Consider the following 19,973-nt stretch of genomic DNA (forward strand, 5'->3'; position numbering starts at 1 on the left):
GATGGAGGCGAGTACAGGAGGCTCGTGCCATTGGTTTGTCGATGAAGGTGTCCACGTTGCACCATTTGCCCAATGAGACCACAAGTACTGGTAGTGCTTCAGTTTACATTTTATTCGTGGCATTTGCAGTATGTCATATGGAATGTGTTTCTTCTCTTTATGCAATTCTGGAACCTTTTGTATTTTCTGCATAATTATGGATCGAGAGCACTTGGCAGTGCCACACAATCCACCATCTACTGCATAATTTGCTAAATTTGAACAAAAACGTATATTGCTCAAACAGATCAAAAGTTACTGAAAAGAAAGCAGGGCACGCGCAGCCACACAGTGGCAAGCAATTTGCATAGATTAACAGGTCAAAATTCAGTTACTGATGTCTATCTTTGGTGTAAAGCTGGTACTAGTGAGGTGAAACCTTTGCACATACTTTTGTTATCCTTAGTATGGAAACAACAGTAGGCCAGGTCTCTGGAGGTGGTACAGTTCGAAAGGCGTCATAAAAAAACATGAACTGGGAGGATGCAAATTGTTTATTTGCCAGTAGATTTGTCCCTTGTCACTTTTATTTTGAAACATGCTGCTCTGATCTTTTAATCCCTGGAAGGGATGTACTGTAGGCGTGGTTTAAGACCCACTGCGGATTCTCAGTTACATGTGCCACGCCTTGTTATGCCGGGTTCCCCCTTTCTTATACTTAGTTTTATTAAGAGCCCGGTTAAAATAAACACTTCTCGTTGCTGGACTTTTTCGTTCTTTTGAACGGTGAATTGAACGGTGTCTAAATGCCTTGGGAGCTTACACGAAAATGGATGTGTCCTTAAGCACAACCAAGACACTGCACACATATGTTTAAATTAAACACTGTAAACTTCTGTGACACTCCTCAGAGGTGTATCAGTCTGAACCCAAGCTTGACAGTAGGCTGAAGATTATTACGTATGTTTCCCTTGGATTGCTCTATTGGATATAAATAAAGAAAATGGCGACCATGATTTCTCCAGGAATCTTGATTTAATTACTTTCCATGAGGTGATTATAGATGGTTTTATTTGAGTAATGAGGAGTTCATGGTTATTCCATATCCCTGAAGAAGGCTTGTTGTATCAGAAAAAAAGGGCTGAAACATGTTCTTTTTCCATTCCTTAACTGTAGGCTCTGAGGTGCATGTGTTCCACCCAGTGTGTCTCATTAGAGGGCTTATTTCCTGCCCAACTAAGTACCTCACTTAAGCACTCTTCACCACTTTTTCATCATTTTGGTATCATATTTGTCACATAAACTGAGCTGCCCATCAAATATGTTTTCCCCTATCGAATTTCAAATGAGAGAATGGTTTTATCTGGATTTTCAATGCTCTTAGCTGTAGTCATTAACCCTTGACATTATGTTTAAGGTACTACAAGGCCTGCAGCCATGGAAGCCATGTGCTGGTTCAGCGCTTTACCTATGCGTCACTATGTACTTCATGCATACAAGCCAGACGCTTTGGTTGGCGCAATGCCACATGCTACAGTTACAGTGTGCATGCTGGATACAAAGGGGCCTTCAGTGTGCACTCTCTGGGAGGCCTGGGTCTTCTTTCACAGATGAATGTTTGATTGTTGTTTTATGTTCCCCTTTGGAAAATGTTGCTGCATCTTTGGGTTTTTCGATGCATCACACGCAAGCTGTCGAAGAGGCTCCTAAGGTGCCTTACGGTAGTGAAGGCTCAGTCGCTGACACACAGACATTGCCACATGTCGATACCACGGCAGGACAGACAGTAGTCCTTATTTGTGGGGTGGAAAGTTTTCGTTACGCGGTGCTGCGGACATCTCAAGTGGTCACTGTGCCTTGAGTGCCCCTTGTAGTTGTCTCCTCAGCATCCTCCGTGAGCATTGCATCTTCATGCTTTTGTGGTCACTCTGACCTGCACAACTGACTTAGTCGTTGTTTTCTGGATGCCATCTGCTGGGTGTGTGTCGAGTGGTGGATGTGCTGTGTGTATATGTGTCGAGTGGTGGATGTGCTGTGTGTATATGTGTCGAGTGGTGGATGTGCTGTGTGTATATGTGTCGAGTGGTGGATGTGCTGTGTGTATATGTGTCGAGTGGTGGATGTGCTGTGTGTGTGTGTGTGTTGTGTATGTGTCGAGTGGTTGAGTAGCTTTGTGTACGTGTCGAGTGGTCGATGTGCTGTTTATGCCCTGGGTGTCTCTAGGGGTCACTGTGTCCTTGAAGCCTGCTGTGGATGTGGTGGCCTTGTGGTCACCAGTAGCCATTTGCTCGTATACTCTTCTCCTTTGACCATGACACCCAGATGTCTCCTGCGGTCACTCTGGCATAAGAATCTCGTGTAGTCTTGGCGGTGCCTCCGATGCTTCCTTGACACATGTGCAGCCCTCCTGAGATGTGACGGCACTCTCTCAGTAAAAGACAATACTGCCTGCCGAGGGAACGGTGGCTAATTTATACACAGTGGTACCCAGAGACCACAGTTCCACCCCTGGCCTTCCCAAGTGACTACATTGTGTGATTTTCATTAAAATAAAGTAAAAAGCTCTCCTGACACCCTGAGAGCATCGGTGCACCGTGCACCAGGCGTAAAGTGGCCACCGCGGTGCACCCCAGACCGTGACGCTGTTACTTGAGGGACCTGGGGGGAGAGGGGAGGAGGCGCCTCTCCTGACACCCTGAGAGCATCGGTGCACCAGGCATAAAGTGGCCACCGCGGTGCACCCCAGACCGTGACGCTGTTACTTGAGGGGCCTGGGGGGAGGGGGCGGCTCTCCTGACACCCTGAGAGCATCGGTGCACCGTGCACCAGGCGTAAAGTGGCCACCGCGGTGCACCCCAGACCGTGACGCTGTTACTTGAGGGGCCTGGGGGGAGGGGAGGAGGCGACTCTCCTGACACCCTGAGAGCATCGGTGCACCGTGCACCAGGCGTAAAGTGGCCACCGCGGTGCACCCCAGACCGTGACGCTGTTACTTGAGGACCTGGGGGGAGGGGGCGGCTCTCCTGACATCCTCAGATTATCGGTGCACCGTGCACCAGGCGTAAAGTGGCCACCGCGGTGCACCCCAGACCGTGACGCTGTTACTTGAGGGGCCTGGGGGGAGGGGAGGAGGCGACTCTCCTGACACCCTGAGAGCATCGGTGCACCGTGCACCAGGCGTAAAGTGGCCACCGCGGTGCACCCCAGACCGTGACGCTGTTACTTGAGGGGCCTGGGGGGAGGGGGCGGCTCTCCTGACACCCTGAGATCATCGGTGCACCGTGCACCAGGCGTAAAGGGGCCACCGCGGTGCACCCCAGCAGGTGACGCTGTTACTCCAGGTACGTGCAGTCGGGTACCCTGGGCTCCGTGGCTGGTTCCATTGCGACCTTTTCTTTCATCAGGATTTGACCAACCCAATAACAAGTGAAACATGCAATACAATCCTTAGCGTATGGGCTTTTCTATGAGCATCTGCCAGAGAAAACAGCGGCATGTGTACTTAGATAAATGACCAGTTAGAAGGAATCTTAGTCGGCGCCTCTTCTGATCGTGTGAGCTGCATGTGGGCCGGGTTTCTCCATCTTTAGGACGAGTAGACAATGGAGGGGTAGTTAATAAGAAATTCTGAAGGAGTATAATTTGTATACCTCTTCATATCAGCCTCCGGCATACCCTTTATTGCCACTGGTATACTACATATGTAATGTTATCAGCTTTTATATTGCATGATTCTACCATTTGCATGACTATTGTAACTATTGTATGATGAATCGGTGCATAGTATGCCATGTGGCATATAACTAGCGCTTGTAGCCCCGGAAAAAGAGGAAGCGCTTGCTGGTGTCACGCTCCTCAAAGTAAGGATATTAAAATTGATTGACAGGCAGGCAGGGTCGCAGGAAGTATCAGAGTGGCTTAAATATCCCTCATGCCCTGATGTGGCGGACACTTCCCAGCTACTCACAGGTATCCGCATACTGTCAGGAAAAACGTACCCAGGCCTCCCCGCGGGCCCGTTCGGCGCTGTGATCTTTGGAGGCGCCTCAGCGCCTCATGTATCACTCTTACCACTTTGAAGTGGATACCTAGCAGTGCCAGGACTATGTACATGTCATAAGAGACCAGGAAATGTAGAAATCTAGCAAACAAAAATCGTTCCCGTCGCATTGAAGGTCGTCTTCTCATTCAGTGCTTTGAAGAAAATAGCGTGGGAATAACCGCACACACCGGCAAAGCAATACATGACATAAAAGCGACAACATGTGAAAAAGACATTCTCAAATGCTGTGTATCACAGCAAGGCCAGCTCTTTTGACTTTGCCAATGCTGGCTCAAAGTAGCAAGAAAATGGATTGATTTCTGTGTGGAGTGAACGCATGTAGGAGGTAATTGACTGTGACATTGTGGTGGAACTTTTGAGAATTCAAATAGTCCCTTGTGCGTGGGAGCACTTCCTGGAAAGTGGACTGATACAACTAACAGCCAGTAGTATGAGGTGAAGTACTCCTCTGGGTGGAGCTAAAGCCCACTCTATTTAGATTTCAGAGAGCTGGTAACAATATGTCTTGCAGATTTCTACACTACAAAGCTAGACTTAAGAATGTGCATAAAATTCTAAATTCTCTACAGCTTTTAGTCTTCAAGCCTAACATGTATTCCTCCAATTTGCGTAAAAAGCCACTGTTGTTTCATTTGATTTGTGAAATGGGGCCCAAACGGATGGGGTGTGAATTTGTGTGAAGATCTTGGGTCTGGTGATCCGGGGTATGATGGAGGGTGTGGGGCGATAGAGTGGACATTGGGTTAGAGGGTAATAGAAGGAAAAAAGAGTGAAATAAAATTAATGTCATAAATACCAGGCGAAATGAAAATATTAACTAAGCGCTAAATGGTCTGAGCTAAAAACACATCCTAATAATTCTAAATTTCCAGTTGTGGGAATTGAGGCTTTGCCGAAGGGAACACGATGCGACAGTTTGTAAAATGTTCAGCATTTCCTTAACCCGTATTCCCCCGCAAAGGATACTATTGCAGATGTTGTGCCACACGTCGTGATTTGCTGGCGGGCTCTGCATTGCCCAGGTGCACAGCTGGTATTTGGTGGCTGTCCTGGTGCAGTGTAGCGCTTGGTTTGGGTTTCTGCTGGGTGTGGCTGTTTCTGTCGTCTTTATATCACTCTTTAAACTGCCTCCTGTACTTCGCTGCTCCTGGTTTGACTTTCTTCTCCTCTCTTCTCTCTCCTGTCTCTCTCCTCCTCTTCCTCACCTCTTCTGCTGCACAGCACTGGAGAGCAGAGGTATGTTTGCATGCCCTTTGCCTGTGCCCTTTGCCTGATTCCTCATTGTTGACCCAGGGCTGTGTTCAGCTTGCTATAGAGCCACTTGTGCAACCACAACATACCCCTTCCCTCCTCGCGCCACGGAGTGGCCTAGCACCGCTGCCGGCTCACCTCACCCTCCGAAGAACTCGGCATGCTCTGTGCAGCCCTGTGGTTTCCCTTTAACTTTTATGTGTTTATTAACGAATGTCATTAAGGTTCTAGTTCTGTTTCCCTGGTGTTGACTGTTGTCCAATTGGTCATTCTACAAGCCCTCACCCCTGTAGCCCCACTCCTAGCAGAGTAACTCACCGCTTCTCCCAAACCTTCAACAGTAACATGGGAGCGCCATGTTTGCCTCCACCTTCTATTCACGTGACTCTGTGTCATGTGACCTATCCCTGGTCGTTTAGCACCCCCTGTGCTTTCATGTGACTCTTGGTTATTCCCCAACAACCTTACTGTTCCTTTAGCATGCCCCAATCTCACGTGACCTCTCATTGGTTCGCTAACGCACGTCACTGAGGTGACCTATTGTTATCCCCATAACACCTCACTGTATTCTTCTAACGCACTTCACTGTCACTCAACCTGTCAGTGTTCTTCTAGCACACGTCACTGTCACGTGATTTCCAGTTTTTTCAAACACCCACCCACTGTCATGTGACCTCTCATTGTTCTTCTGACACTCTTCACTGGCACGTGACTTTCCCATTGTTCTTTCAATGTCTGACTGCAATGCAGCCACTCATTTTGGTTTTACCTCGCACTCTCGTGTGACCTCTGATCACTCTTTGTACACACCTACTGATCACGTGACACACATCACTCCTTGCCTCAAGTTTGATACACCGGCCATATGCCTGGAGCAGCGCTCCTCAAAGTACGGCCCAGGGGCCGCATGCAGCCCTCCTGAGTTGGACATGTGGGCCCTCGTTGAACAATAGCACTAGACTGCTGTGTATAGATATGAGTGTTTTGTAAAGTAAAGATATTAAATGTCAAGCATTTATTTACAGTTGAACTAAAGGGGAAAAAAAGCACAGAAGCTGCTTTGCACCACTTGCCTGTAAGAGCAACTGTGTACAAATCTGATGAAGCCCCTTCAAAATTCAAAAAAGTGTATTTCATTAACCCGCAGAAGTGATTTACTTCAGTACATCAGATTCTAAAAGAAGATCGCTTTTTTTAAGTGGCCTTTTCAAGCATGAATTAAAAAACATTCATGCCTCACCCCCATAGAACATTTGCCTTGGATCACACAGTTTGGACAAGTGTGGAAGCTGGGATTGATCCCAGCTGCAATTTAACCACTAGATGTACATGCATCGCTTACCCTATGCCCACCTTACACCACTCACGCACCGACTGCCACCATGCTGGCATTAATGGGGCCCCCCGTCGCTCTACAGATTAACTTTTTGGCCCCTGAGAAAATGTTTGCGAGTACCCATGGCCTAGAGTAACCTTGTCTCTACGATCCTAGTGGTGTTGTGGTCACAATAATAATTTCCGTGCACACTGTTCAACATAGTGGGTTGCAAATTCTATAGACTTCAGACCCGCTGTAATGGTTAGATGCTTAATAGGGACATTACAGCAGGTGACCAACCATATATCTTTTTAAGAGAGGGACACTCAAACCGCATTGGAGGTCCCTCTGCATGGGTGGGCCTCATTGGTGAGCGCAGTGAGAGTTCCTATGGCACAGTGAGTGAGGGACTCCCTTTTAGGCAAAGCCTTGTCACTGAGGGAGACTCACTTAGACAGTACAGAGGTGATGATTCGAATCTTAATATCTGGGAATTCTATGGGCATCATTCGAATCTACTGTTTTTATGCTGGTCCATGACTTACCCCAAATCAGTTTTGGCCAGCCCCAGGAGGCCCCGCCCTTCTTGATTGCTTAGGACTCATCCCTTCAGAGAGGAGATAAACTACTCCCTCTAGGTGTGCATCCCTGGGCTGGTGATATAGTATCCAGGTACGGGAGAGGGTGATAAAACGGGGAGGCGTGCACTGCCTGGTTTGCACTGTGTGCACTTAGGACTGGGCTCTTTCCCAGGTGGCAGGGCGCCGGGACCAGTGTTGGGCTTCACCAGCATTCTTTCCTGCACGCCCATTGGCCAGTTATCTCCATTCTCCGTGGCTGCGTCTGGTGTGGCACCTATCAGGAGGCAGCACCCTCCCGGGAGCAGGCTGGGAGGACTGAAAGCAGCATTTGTGCCCAGATACGTTATTCATCCTTCTTTATTGCAAGTCAAACATTGTTGAATGCCCACCGTCCCATGGTGCACAGGCCAGGCACCTGCAGGGGGGCAATGGGTACAAAAAGGTGTAACAAGAGCTCTTTGTTCACAAGCTTTCAGACTACCTCGATATCCCGTGTTATGACCACGAATCACCTTGTTGCAGAAATGTAATTTCGAGCAAGCATTGGAAAACACATTTATGGGTTTAAAGTGCTAACGGACACAACGTTAGCACATTGGAGCAATACTTCCGACAGGGAGACAGCAAGAGAGGATAGAGGGCTACACATGTAAAGTAGTCCCTCATGCAGGTCAATGCAAGCACTGGATTGTAGGCAGAAGGATACACCCAAGCAGCCAATAGTATTAGGTGGGACATGAAGACTCCTCTGGGCCGATCCAAGAAATGATTGACAAATTCACCAGCCAATTGTGGCTGATCAAAGAAAGCCAGTTGTTGAAAGAGATAATCTCAAAGCCCAGTCTGTGTGTAATGTCAGTATAGGTCTATTTCATGCTGTGCTGCCAAAACCCAGATCTACAATATGTGTTACATGTCCACGTAGAGTTATAAATAAAAAGGTGAGGAGGACATAGGAGCAAAACACAATAAATGCAGTGTATTTTTTTCTGGATTTGATACCCTAGTCTAGAGTACAAGACCAATGATTCTGGCAAGGAACGTTGCTGTCGTACAAGGCGAGTGTCACACCCATTGAGTGGCACATGAGATGTCAATGAAAACCAATTCTGTACTGTGCAGAATGTAGCCCCGTTGAGACCCACAGAGTAGAAGGTCTGTAGCCTTCCTGCCTACTCATGATGACTGCACCCTCTTCGTGTACTGTGCCTATTGATACATTGACCATCTGGATCAATACTTCAGTAGGTGTCCTTGGCTTCTGTCTCCGGTCACCATTAGCAATGAACCACAGCATTCTGCAATACCAAAGTGAGATTAGGCTTCCCATCCTGAGCATTTAAGACATTTCCTTTATCGCCTCAAGTAGCCGAGATCTCCGCGCCTTCTTCACTTGAGTCCCCGAGTGGACGCCGCTCTCGCTTAAGAGGCGTCCACTCATTCTGAAACTTTCTGCAGCCAGACATTTGATGGCATATTACTCACAGGAAACCCCTTCAGCTCATGTTGGCTGTAATTGGGGACTTTTGTGCTGATTGAATTTGAACCGAATAATGATGCAATTGGGGATTCCCAGTTAGTAATACCCTGCCCAAGTGTAGGTTGAGGTTCTAGGAAGCATAGATTTATTGACTGAATTTATTGTTTTGCGTATTTTTATTTGCTAAACTGTATGTGCTGAAAGATGTTTGCTCATTGCAGATGGTGCATGTTGATTGTCAGCTGACTTATCGTGTCATCACACCGTCATGCTCCTTTTTCTACCCAGTAGATTCCGTAAATCTGAAAAACAGACGGTTTCAGAATTTGGCTTACCTTTCATTTCTTCTCCCTAGGCCCAGCGTCACGTCAACGACCTCTACGAAGACCTGCGGGATGGACACAACCTCATCTCCCTCCTGGAGGTCCTCTCCGGGGACACCTTGGTGAGTAGCCCGGGCAGTGGGGCGTATGCCTGGTTTGTGGCTTTGCTTAGCACAGATTGTCTCTGTTGTGTCACCCTTCTGACGGCCTCTTTTTCCTCTAATTTCCACTAATATATCTCTGCTCGTCTTCTGTTTTTCACCCTCCGCTCACTGGGTACCATAACTTGGGGGAGGTATCTCCCGGCCCTTCCAAAGTTAAGTGCTCCCCTATGTGTGTCCACATATAATGGAAACAACCCTGCTTCTACCTCCAGTTTCTCACGTGAGGAGTTGAGAGTCACTAAGACCATCGACCCGCCACTGCCGAGAGGTGGATCGGTGTATTTTGAGGCATGAACCTATTCTAGATTCACACGCTGCGCATTATTCCGCCATTGGCGCAGAAAGATTCACAGTGAATCTATTGTGTTTCCATTTGCCGTCGACAAGAGGAGTCATCCAGCCCCTATGACAACAAGCAGAACATTGATTGTGGTCCAGGGCAAACCTTCATCTTTTCAAACATGGCGTGGGCAAACATCCAAATTAGCGTTCGGTGACATGCAGGCTCTACAGAAAAGCTCTTTGCCTTCTCCACGAGTTACTTCAGCTTGCATCAACCGACCAGCTGGAGATTTACCTTGGAAATACAGCTCGCAATATGTGGTTTTTTCAAGATTCCTCAGAAGTGACCGATTTTGGATTCCCTGGAGACCATGGTTCTAAAATTGCGGGCTATCGATTGAGATTGTTCAATGTATTCTGTAAATTTATGGTATAAAAGCATGCAAAATGCAGGTTACGTCTTCTTTTTTTTTTTTTTTTTTTTTTTTAGAGATGTGACATTTCTAAAAATGTCTGAAATTTGTGATTTCAGACAAAAAATTCTGAATTTCATCTGGGATTTCAGAACAACCCTGCCTTCTTCCAATTGAAGTAATGTGGTTAATTCCTTCCAAACTTTGAAACCTAACGAACACTGAAAATTTGGAAAAATGTAGTTTAGAACTACACAAAGCTTAAGCCGGATCCTGAAACTGCGGTCCCTCCGGTGTGCTAATCTTCCCTCTGGGTGTTTGGGCGAGAGCCTGCCTCCTTTAGTTGATTGGTGGAGCTTTTAGTACCTGCCCAAGCCTACAGACCGCCACATGCCTGGTAAACTTCTACCCTGATGTGTGATCCTCAGACCTAATATTCCTTTAGGGACACACTTAATTTGACAAGCGTGTTATGTGAGCTTACAGGTGCTATTACCGATGTTTTATAAAACATGGCTGAGTTTCATTAAATAGATAAACTTGTTAATGTCAGGGAAGAAATTGTCTGAAGTCCCCAAGTTTCGTTGGCCAGGACTGAAAGTGCTTCAGGCTGATTCAGAGGTGCTTCTGTATAACCCAGAAATACATCAGCCTGTCCCGGAAGTGCTTCTGGTCGATCCGGAAGTGTTTTGTCTCCCTACCAGCCAGAACATTCCCACCCTTTGCTTCCCTCCTCCTGTGACACGCTTCCGTTAGCTTACTGTTCGGTTACCTAACGCATTAACATAACTTTTCTGCTTTATTAAAATCTGTCTTGCCTTTTTTTATCCTTTGTTATTTTATTGTTTTTCTTCCCTTTCTCTTGTTTGCTGACCTTCGCCCTGACCTCTTGCCCTTTGGCCTTTGCCTCCTTTGCACTGCTCTTGCTGGGGGTAGCCGAGAGAACGCGACATTATCAGGAACTTGCGGTTGGTGAGTGGGGACTGCCCGTGTTTGCACCCAGCATGTACTGGGCATGGCATGATGTTCTGCCATTGGTTATCCCAGATTATGATGTCACTTCCTATTGAAAGATAATGCACCACATAGAAGAATATGGGACAAATTATTGTGTTTTTATTGTCAGTAGGAAGCCACACAACATTTTTTCGTCAGCATGACTATTTTGTAAACTTTTTGCAATAAAGTTTCAACAACAGATATTTAAGTGATGGAGGAAAAGTGGTTTAAAGCTGACAACGTCCGATCCCTTAGATTGTCAAGATGTCCTTGTGACATGACTGCCTTTTAGGCTTGGCGGCTGTTGAGGAAATGACATCATGAGAAAGGCAACCAATAGCAGCTTGTCTAAAAACCTCAGCTGCTGGAACCGTGATTGGCTGTCTCTGCCTGTTGATTCGAGAGGGAGTGGTGATTGGATGGAGGATGCATGGCTGACCTCTGCTCTGATGGGCATTTTAGGAGTCACAGACAGACTGTCGGACCGTGTTTTTCAGATCCCAATATCTCGGATTAAAACTAAACACAATGCAGGTCCCCACAGAAAAGGATCTGTGTATAAGGACCAGTCGTTGCTACTCGATTCGTCTCATCACTCTGGTCTATGCCCCCGTGGCAGCCACAGACTTTACAAGCCTGCATTTCTTGTGGTAGTAAAGTTCTTGGGTTTTTCACTCTTTCTAGATGAATAGAATTTCTAATGTTGATCTAACCCCCTCTCACCTCCTCCCCACACACACAGTATCTATCTATCTATCTATCTATCTATCTATCTATCTATCTATCTATCTATCTATCTATCTATCTATCTATCTATCTATCTATCTATCTATCTATCTATCTATCTATCTATCTATCTATCTATCTATCTATCTATCTATCTATCTATCTATCTATCTATCTATCTATCTATCTATCTATCTATCTATCTATCTATCTATCTATCTATCTATCTATCGCGTGTCCAGCGTGTAATAGGTTTTCTTCAAATGTGGAAGTGACCGCTGCTACCCGAGCCTTCGGGTTACTCTGCAGTCTTTACCTGGTACCTGCAGACACCAGTGTTTCTGTGGCTGACAGCGCCCTCTGGTGGTTTCCAAACAAACGCTAGGAGCCCGATTCACAAAGCTATTTGCGTGTGCAAGTTTTTTTTCATACTGTCCGAATTGCTGATATTCATAAATCTGGACCCATGCAGGGCGCAGATTTATGTAAAACCTTTGGGGATCGGGCCCTCTGTGGTTGATGCTGTATATGTAGAGTGTGCTCAACTGTGATCGTCCTCCTGTCCGCCTCATCAGGATCAAACAAGCATTGCATGATGGAGGCGAGCAGATGAGATCCATTGATGGCTCAGGGGGCCTCTGTGCATCCGCAGTGTCCCCGTACGAACACTCCAGCGTTGTATGTTTTTCCCTCCACTGGGTGACCTGTCGACAGCAGCACGGGTGGGCGTGGCTGAAGGGGCGCTACCCTCTGCTAGGCGCGACCCGCCTCGAGACTGCCATAGTCGGCGCTTTTCCCTCGCATAGCAGTAGCTGTGCCGAAGACATCTTCCTTTTTATGAATGATAAATGTGATTTTCAAAGTGATTCCAGCTTCAATAACGAACCAGGACCGTGCTTCGATGGTCTCCATGGCCATTTCCTCTTTTTGCCAGTATATAGACAGTAGTGCTTTCTAAATATAGCGCCTCCTGATTACATTGTGTTATTATTTCAACTGGTGACGTATGTGTCGAATGTGCTCCGTGGCCTTTGGAGGGCTCGTGGTGAGCTCAACTCAGACAGTAGTGCAATGAGGTGTGATCGTGGTTTAAGTCATTTGATCGGTTTAGGCAATTTCTTCTTGAAAGAAGAAACCTATTTGGGTAGTTTTTGGAAATTGAAAAAACACCACATTATTTATCGGTGTCAATTCTGAATTCATTATGCGATGGGGGAGGGGAGAGTGTTATGTGCTATGGATTCCGCCGCAGAACTAGTCTTGGTGCCTCCACTGAAGCCGAGCGTCAGCCAGAAGTGTATGTGCCAACACTGGAGCAGCGAACACAAGTGTGTACCAGGCAAGAACTAATGCAGCGACTGATGTCAAACACCATCTCCGACTAAAGAAGTGCCGAAGACGGTTGCCTGTCTTTAGTCACTACTCCTGCTATGCCGGTATGTGGTGGCTGAGTGAGTATGTGCAGCCGCTGGAGGAATGTGATCGGCCTCATGGTGTCTGGTTTGGATTCTGGGTTGGTCGCTCAGCTGGTCATCCTTCCCAGGGATCACTGTGACTGGACACCGCAAATGCCCTTAAGCGCCAAGAAACCCCTTAGAGCGCATGCACACTCTAGAAATATACCTGGCGCATTACTGTTATGTGGTACTTTTCACACCAGACAAGCAGAGTGACCATCGAGCTACGGTTAACCAAGATCAACCCCGTGGAGCGCTCAAAATGTTTTTCATCATAATCCTGATCAACCACTCTCATGATGGCGAGAGAAGAACTTTTCTCTATAACGAATGCCAAGATTCCATCAGGTGCGCCCACCTTAAACACCCCCTCTCTGTCTCTTTCTTTGCTCTGTGAGCTAAGATATCCTATCCTCAGTCCATCACTGCTGCCTCCCGCTGTCTCTGAATTGTTCCCTCAATGTCGTCTTCATGGTATTGCCAGATACACCGGTGCCTTTTCTTGGGGCCAGAGTTAAAGGCCTCATGGGTGGAGAGACACTCCGTTCACTTGCACATACAGGTCTCCTCGAATGTTGGTCACCCCCGGACCCTGGGTCGGAGGCTTGGGATCCAGACCATAGCCCAGGGCAGGCTACGAATCAAGAGCGACCAGACTGGCTTCTTTCCAGCTGTTTTGATAGGAAGGAAGCTTTCCGCGGCTGGCCAATAGGACCCCAGGGCGCCGCAATCAGGAGGGCTGATAGTGGGTGTGAACAGGGGCTTCCTGTCTCTTGTTCCTTCTGCTCCCCACAGGAACAGCACTTGGTTGAAAGGATTTCCTGGTCAGATCCTGGCTGCTCTTGATGGGCTAGGCCAGCAATGGTGTGTTAGAACTTGGGGCGATGGTGACCGCTTTAGCTGTAATCTTTACAGCCGGTGTCTTTTCATATAAGCCAACAACAGAAGCAGAACCGTGGCTTATTTTTATATCTCTTTTGGGCAGACAGGCCCTATTTTTCCGTTTATACAAGAGAAGAGTGGGGTAAATTCTTAGAACAGATGTTGAATTCTTTGAAGTTTTAAAGTCTCGTAAAGCGAATTGATTTATATGTACATATAAATGTATACGGGCCTTGTGCTGTGCATGGCGTTCTGTGGCGGCGCGAGGTGCATGGAGGGAGGGGACAGATTCACCCCTTTTCCCTACATGACGCACTGGGCACATAAGTTCATTTATGTTAACACCCAAGTATCTTACTGTGGTGGTTTTGGCCTTGTTATTTGAAGATGTACACTCTAGCCTCTGTGAAAACATGGTGGGTTTGTTTCTAAGAAATCGAAGAAAAGCACGGCATAGAAAGCATAATTCCATATTTTAATCAGTGAGGGTATGCCACAGCTCAAACAGTGCTCTTGCGCAGTACACCACTGAAAATCTTTCTTTGAGAATCATTTTTTTTTTTTTAGAAAAATCTAGAATCTGATTCCTTGGTCTAGATCCTAATCTGCTGGAGAACCACCTGGGATAACTCACTTTACGACCTGACTGAATTTGTTTGCATTTGTGGCACGTCGTTCTAGAACCGTGACTAGCTTTGGGTGGATCAGAGTGGATCACTGTAGATCCTAACTCAGTATGGTGCGTGGTTACTCTAGAATCTGACTGGGGTTGAGCTTAGAGCGTGTGTATCGCATCTGTGAAAATTAGATCTGGGCGTAATTGCCGTGTTACAATCCAGGTAGATACGAACTCACTCAGCTGTCGTAGAGTTAGTTATGTAGAACATTCGGGATTTTGGAACCAGCTTTTACTGCCCTCTACAACTTGATCTAGTTTGGAAGCAGCTGTAGTATGTAACTCAATAACTTGACTCCACTCTGAACGTGAGTGGCATGCCGACGAAGAACTTTCATTCGGTCTATCATCTGCTGGTTATTCTAAAACACGCGTCAAGACCACCAATCTCAAACCCACCACTAGCCAGAAGGCCATCTCCTACTCTCTACCCTAGTCTCTCTCCCTGGCGCCCTTCAAGCCCCTTCTGTGCATCATCCACCCCGCCGTCACCGCAGGTACTGTACTGTACCCTCCTCGAGCAAGAGAGATAGATGATTCACCTCTTGAGACAGACAGTTCACCCGCACACATTTTAAACCACTGCTCAACCACTCTTAGAAGAGCAGGAGCAGGACAGCGGCAACCACCCCAAGCCATCCAGCGGGTTCTGCCCTCGCCGCACTGTACAGGTTTTCAAAGGCACCCTCCACGCGACTCACATCTTTAACCATCAGACCCTCCTCTTAGCAAAGTCATTCAGAGGAAGGCCCCCATCTAGAACCCTGATCTGGCTTAAACTTGGGGACCGCATCAGTGGCGTAACAAAAGTTTAAGGGGCCCCCTGCATTGTACACGGTGGAGCCCCCGCTCCAGTTTTAATACGTAGCGCTCAGGCCTAAGGACTGTGCTGAGGGGGCCCCCTGCAGCTCGGGCCCCCCTACCCCGCGGGGGATGCAGGGGCCTGGTTTATGCATGCTCTCTGGCAAAAACAGCTTTTATTGGGTACCTACATTTGGCCAGAGTGTTAAAACTCCGTCCTGCCAGACAGGAATGTGTTATCAGTGGCGACTCGCACCCCTCCCCTAGGTCAGCGCTATCTCCATATCCTAAATATAATGAACGGTGAATGGGTGACTAAATGTACATCTGTCTGTCTGAATGTGAAATGGGTTCCAGTTGCTCACTCTAGAGACTGGCTCAGTTTGGGCCCTGCTGTGGCAGGTCAGTTTACAACCCACCGTGGCAGGTTGAAAAGAATGTGATGTGGAGTGCGCTGTGGTAGCTTACGGTGGAACCCCAAATCAACTTGGAGCCAGATGTGTAGTAGCTTAACTGGAACTTTGTCAAAGTTGTAGTTTAGAACTAGCCACTTTATCACTCCGGGGGTCTCTAGGCACTACACAAAATTACATAAAAAAGACCTAAGTCACCACCTGCAGAAATGACACTGAGTGAAATGCTTTCAGTTCTGCTTGTCTTACGCTCTAGCGATTGGTGTCTCGGTAAGGTTGTGCACCCAGCCTTCAGCTCTTTGGGTATACCTTGGACCTGCCGGATCCCAGAAGTCTCCCGCTGTGTTGTTCACCTTGTTGCATCTCATGTTGTGGTTCTCCTTGGGCCCTTAGTCTATGGTTTTGCTGCCCTCGGTGCAGTGTCACTTCATCCACACCCCCCTCATGTTCACTTCTTGTGTCAGAAGTAGGCCTGGGCAGTGAACTTTGCTCCGTTCGTGGAGTTTGCTGAGTTTTCCGCACACCACACTCCGCAGAGTTTTTTCCTCATTCACTAAGTTGGCAAGCGTGAGCGAGTAAAATCCAAAGCTAGACCGCTTCCCAGCGAGATTTCTCAATGCGGGCGGGTGCAGGTGGTCGCTACCGCTCGTATCTACAAACCTTCCATTCGCAGTGAGGAAGCTGCTTCTGGAGTAGAACATCTACTCGAGTGGCAGAAAGAAGCAGCTCTTGTGCTGTGCATGGTGCCATCTGCGAGGATTTTTCCAGCACGGGACCTAATGCACTCTGCCGCTTACAGAACTCTGCATAGCGTGGCGGAGCTTTTTGGTCACTTCGAACTCTGCCCAGGCCTAGTCAGAACACAGCGCTTAACATGCCACGTTCCGTGGGGGTGATGTTCTCAGGTCTAGATCCAAGACTCTGACATCCCCCTCCTTGCTTACTGCAGCATCCCTTCTATGCTACTCATTGACTATATAGGACCAGGGCACTCATGACTCCCCCTGGCGCCAACAAACCCACCTCCCCCTGGCACCGCTTCACTTTTCCTACATATAGTCTCCAATTTCCATCGCTCTGGTAGAGTAAATTCCTGAAAATGGAAATGTTCATTTTTTTCCCCCTCTGTTGCCATCGCAACGCTCTACCTGGCAAACACATCTGTGGTTGGGCACCAGAAGACCAGTGGCCAAGTGGCTATAAATAACTTCGTGCAGGGATGCCAAAAGCAGGAACAGTCCTTGATGTGGCCACACGGCTCCCAAGTGTGGTTCCATGATGCACAGAACATGATACAGGGCGGCTGACGCTGATTTCTCCTGGAATGGTTTTACGGGACACCGGGGTCTGGAAAAACAGAAAGTCTATTCAAAATCTCCCCCTCACCCCGAGCGGGCCAGTAGACATTTTATTCAAACGGTCGTGTGGTGCATACACTGTTGCACATATCACTATGGTGTACAGTCCTTTTTTCACCATTGTCCGGTAGACGATGAAATGGACCGATTATTGTTGTACTACAATTTGCTTCATTTAAGCTTTTTCAAAGAATTGTAAACATTTTTTGAAATATCATTTTATGATCCTCCATGCGGTAGTATGCCTGCAGAATCTTTGTAGCTATTCTTCTTCCTAGATTTCATGTCCAAGTTGTTTTTTGGGTATTACCGAAGCTCCTAATACTGCAGGGTTAGCCCAGTTCCATGCCTCCCCCTGACAGTTTATAGCTGTTCCACCCCCACCCAAGCCTCCCACGGAGCATGTTCAGCGCAGTCCAAGAGGACCCGAGGGAGGCTGAGGTGAGACATTTCTGGTCTTATCTTTCTTATGCGGGTTGGCTGTAACTTCAAGTGCATCATGGCCCGGGGCACCCCTCTGAAGCAGATGTGGTGCATTCCAAGCATGCCTCCACCATGGCTCTCCAAACAGTGGTTGCAAATCATCTCTGGCGCCATTTGTGTGAAATACTAATGTTGTTCTCCTGGATGTCGTTAGGAAATAGCCCTTCAAGCGCTGCGTTCAGTGAGTAGTCTGCAGATTTCGGTCATTAGGACTGTAATGAGAGAAGCCATATTGGGTGAGGGTGGTTGCAGGCTGTATGTGCTGGGCACATTTAGGTGTTTTTTCTATGAGGTTCTGGCACTGTTGATATACTGCTACAGGTGCATAGGAAAGGATACCGCTAAGGGCCAGAAGGGCTGGATCCATGCCAGATATTCAGGCTATCCACAGGCAATGAATGAACGTACAATGGATCTAAATGGAAATCAAAATGAAACATCTCCGGCCTTCCTGGACGGTTGTTGGACCCCCTCTGATATACACTCAACACCATAGTTTGTCTTTTTTTCCATTTTAGATTCTGAAATAGCAAATGAGTCAGGACACAACTCGAACATCTGAGGTCCTCAAATTCTGGTTTAGGCCGTATACTGGTTTCAACCTGAGGCTTCCGTCACATTGCAGCAATCACGCAGGGAGTGCATTGCAGATCAACGCAGAAAACCATTTTGTAATGGAACCAAAGGCAGGGGAAGGACTGGCGCCATGGGCTGTGCGTGTTGCATCCAGTACAGACCAACTCTCACTGTCCTGGGCGAGAGTGAGGCACCGACTTCACAGCGTGTAAAGTCTGAACGCATTACTTGTTGCCTACGACGTGGCTCCCTGTCGCTACTTCCTAAAGCGCTCTGTACAGCCTGTGGGACAGTACCGGCCTCCTATACACACCCACCTCATGGGCACAACACCATCCCTCGGGCATGTCCCTAGACTCTATGGTACAGCACACTCCTCATAGGAACAAGATCAGTGTACTGGGTACCGCACCTGCCTTCTAAGCACTGAACCAACCTCCTCCATGTCATCCCAGCACACGTCAATTCGTTGTGTATGGCTCCGCGCCTCAAGCCTGGTACTGGCCTCTGAAGCCAGGCACTGGCCTCTGAAGACTGGCACTGGCCTCTCAAGCCTGGCATGGGTCTCTCAGGCCTGGCACTGGCCACTCAAGCCTGGCATCGGTCTCTCAGGCCTGGCATGGGTCTCTCAGGCCTGGCATGGGTCTCTCAGGCCTGGCACAGGTCTCTCAGGCCTGGCACAGGTCTCTCAAGCCTGGCACGGGTCTCTCAAGCCTGGCACGGGTCTCTCAAGCCTGGCACGGGTCTCTCAAGCCTGGCACGGGTCTCTCAAGCCTGGCACTGGCCTCTCAAGCCTGGCACTGGCCTCTCGGGCCTGGCATGGATCTCTCAGGCCTGGCATGGATCTCTCAAGCCTGGCATGGGGGTCTCAAGCCTGGCATGGGTCTCTCAGGCCTGGCACTGGCCTCTCAGGTCTGACATTAGCTTCTCAAGCCTGGCATTGGCCTCTCAGGCCTGGCATGGGTCTCTCAGGCCTGGCATGGGTCTCTCAGGCCAGGTATGAATCTCTCAGGCCTGGCACTGGCCTCTCAGGCCTAGCATGGGTCTCTTAGGCCTGGCAGTATCTTCTCAAGCCTGGCATTTGCCTCACAAGCCTACGACTGGTGTCTTGGGTCTGGCAAGAGCCCCTATGTGTTTAGCAGCACCTTCCTTGCTTGCCACGGGCCTCCTTGGCACAGAACCTGCTTCGTACCAGCCTCCTCAGGCTAAAGGGCCCAATGGTCGCCATGCATCTCAAATCCCAGGCAGCCATCATCTAGCAAATCAACATTTTAAAATTCTTATTGTTGGTTGTTGTTAGACAAGCAGGTCTGGGTAAAGCAGGCACTTTTTTAGGTCTCACCCAAGACGGCACATGCGCTGTCTCTTACGAGACACATTTTTACCGTAGAGAGGGCTTAGAGGCCGCCCATTGCTTACCATTGGTTGGCTTCATTGTCACTCTCATTTGCTTGCTTCTGATTCAACAACTTCCATAAGCGTCCTTCCTCTCTGTGTGCTTGTTCCTTCCATGGAGCATAGACACATTACTGTGTCCACTGCTCCCTTTTTCAGGTGCTACTTTTTCTTTTTGTTTAAGCACTTTACAAAAGTGTGTGTTTTTTTAATCTGTCTCCCTCATTTACCTGTGTTCCTCCGCATTCCCTCTGCCCACCCTCCATTGCCCCTCTGCCTACCTGAGCCCCCTAACCCAACACTTTGTTGTCCATGTGCTTCTCCCAGCCCCTCACTTCGTTGTACCAGTGCTT

General features: G+C 48.0%; 1 protein-coding gene across 9 annotated transcripts in view; it reads left to right on the forward strand.

Moving 5' to 3' along the window:
* The window catches only part of PLEC (plectin), a 404,008-nt gene that overhangs the window by 225,154 nt on the left and 158,881 nt on the right, over positions 1–19,973 (forward strand). For 3 of the 9 annotated variants that reach the window (XM_085604582.1, XM_085604583.1, XM_085604587.1), the window contains exons 3-5: positions 5,264–5,278; positions 9,028–9,117; positions 10,791–10,826. In XM_085604582.1, the coding sequence (XP_085460708.1) occupies positions 5,264–5,278; positions 9,028–9,117; positions 10,791–10,826 (141 nt within the window). The remainder of the gene's footprint in view (positions 1–5,263; positions 5,279–9,027; positions 9,118–10,790; positions 10,827–19,973) is intronic. The other 6 variants (XM_085604585.1, XM_085604589.1, XM_085604584.1 and 3 more) reach the window with 3 other exon arrangements.

The sequence above is a fragment of the Triturus cristatus genome, chromosome 5_1 (genome assembly GCF_964204655.1).
Source record: "Triturus cristatus chromosome 5_1, aTriCri1.1, whole genome shotgun sequence".
Classification (NCBI taxonomy): Eukaryota; Metazoa; Chordata; class Amphibia; order Caudata; family Salamandridae; genus Triturus; species Triturus cristatus.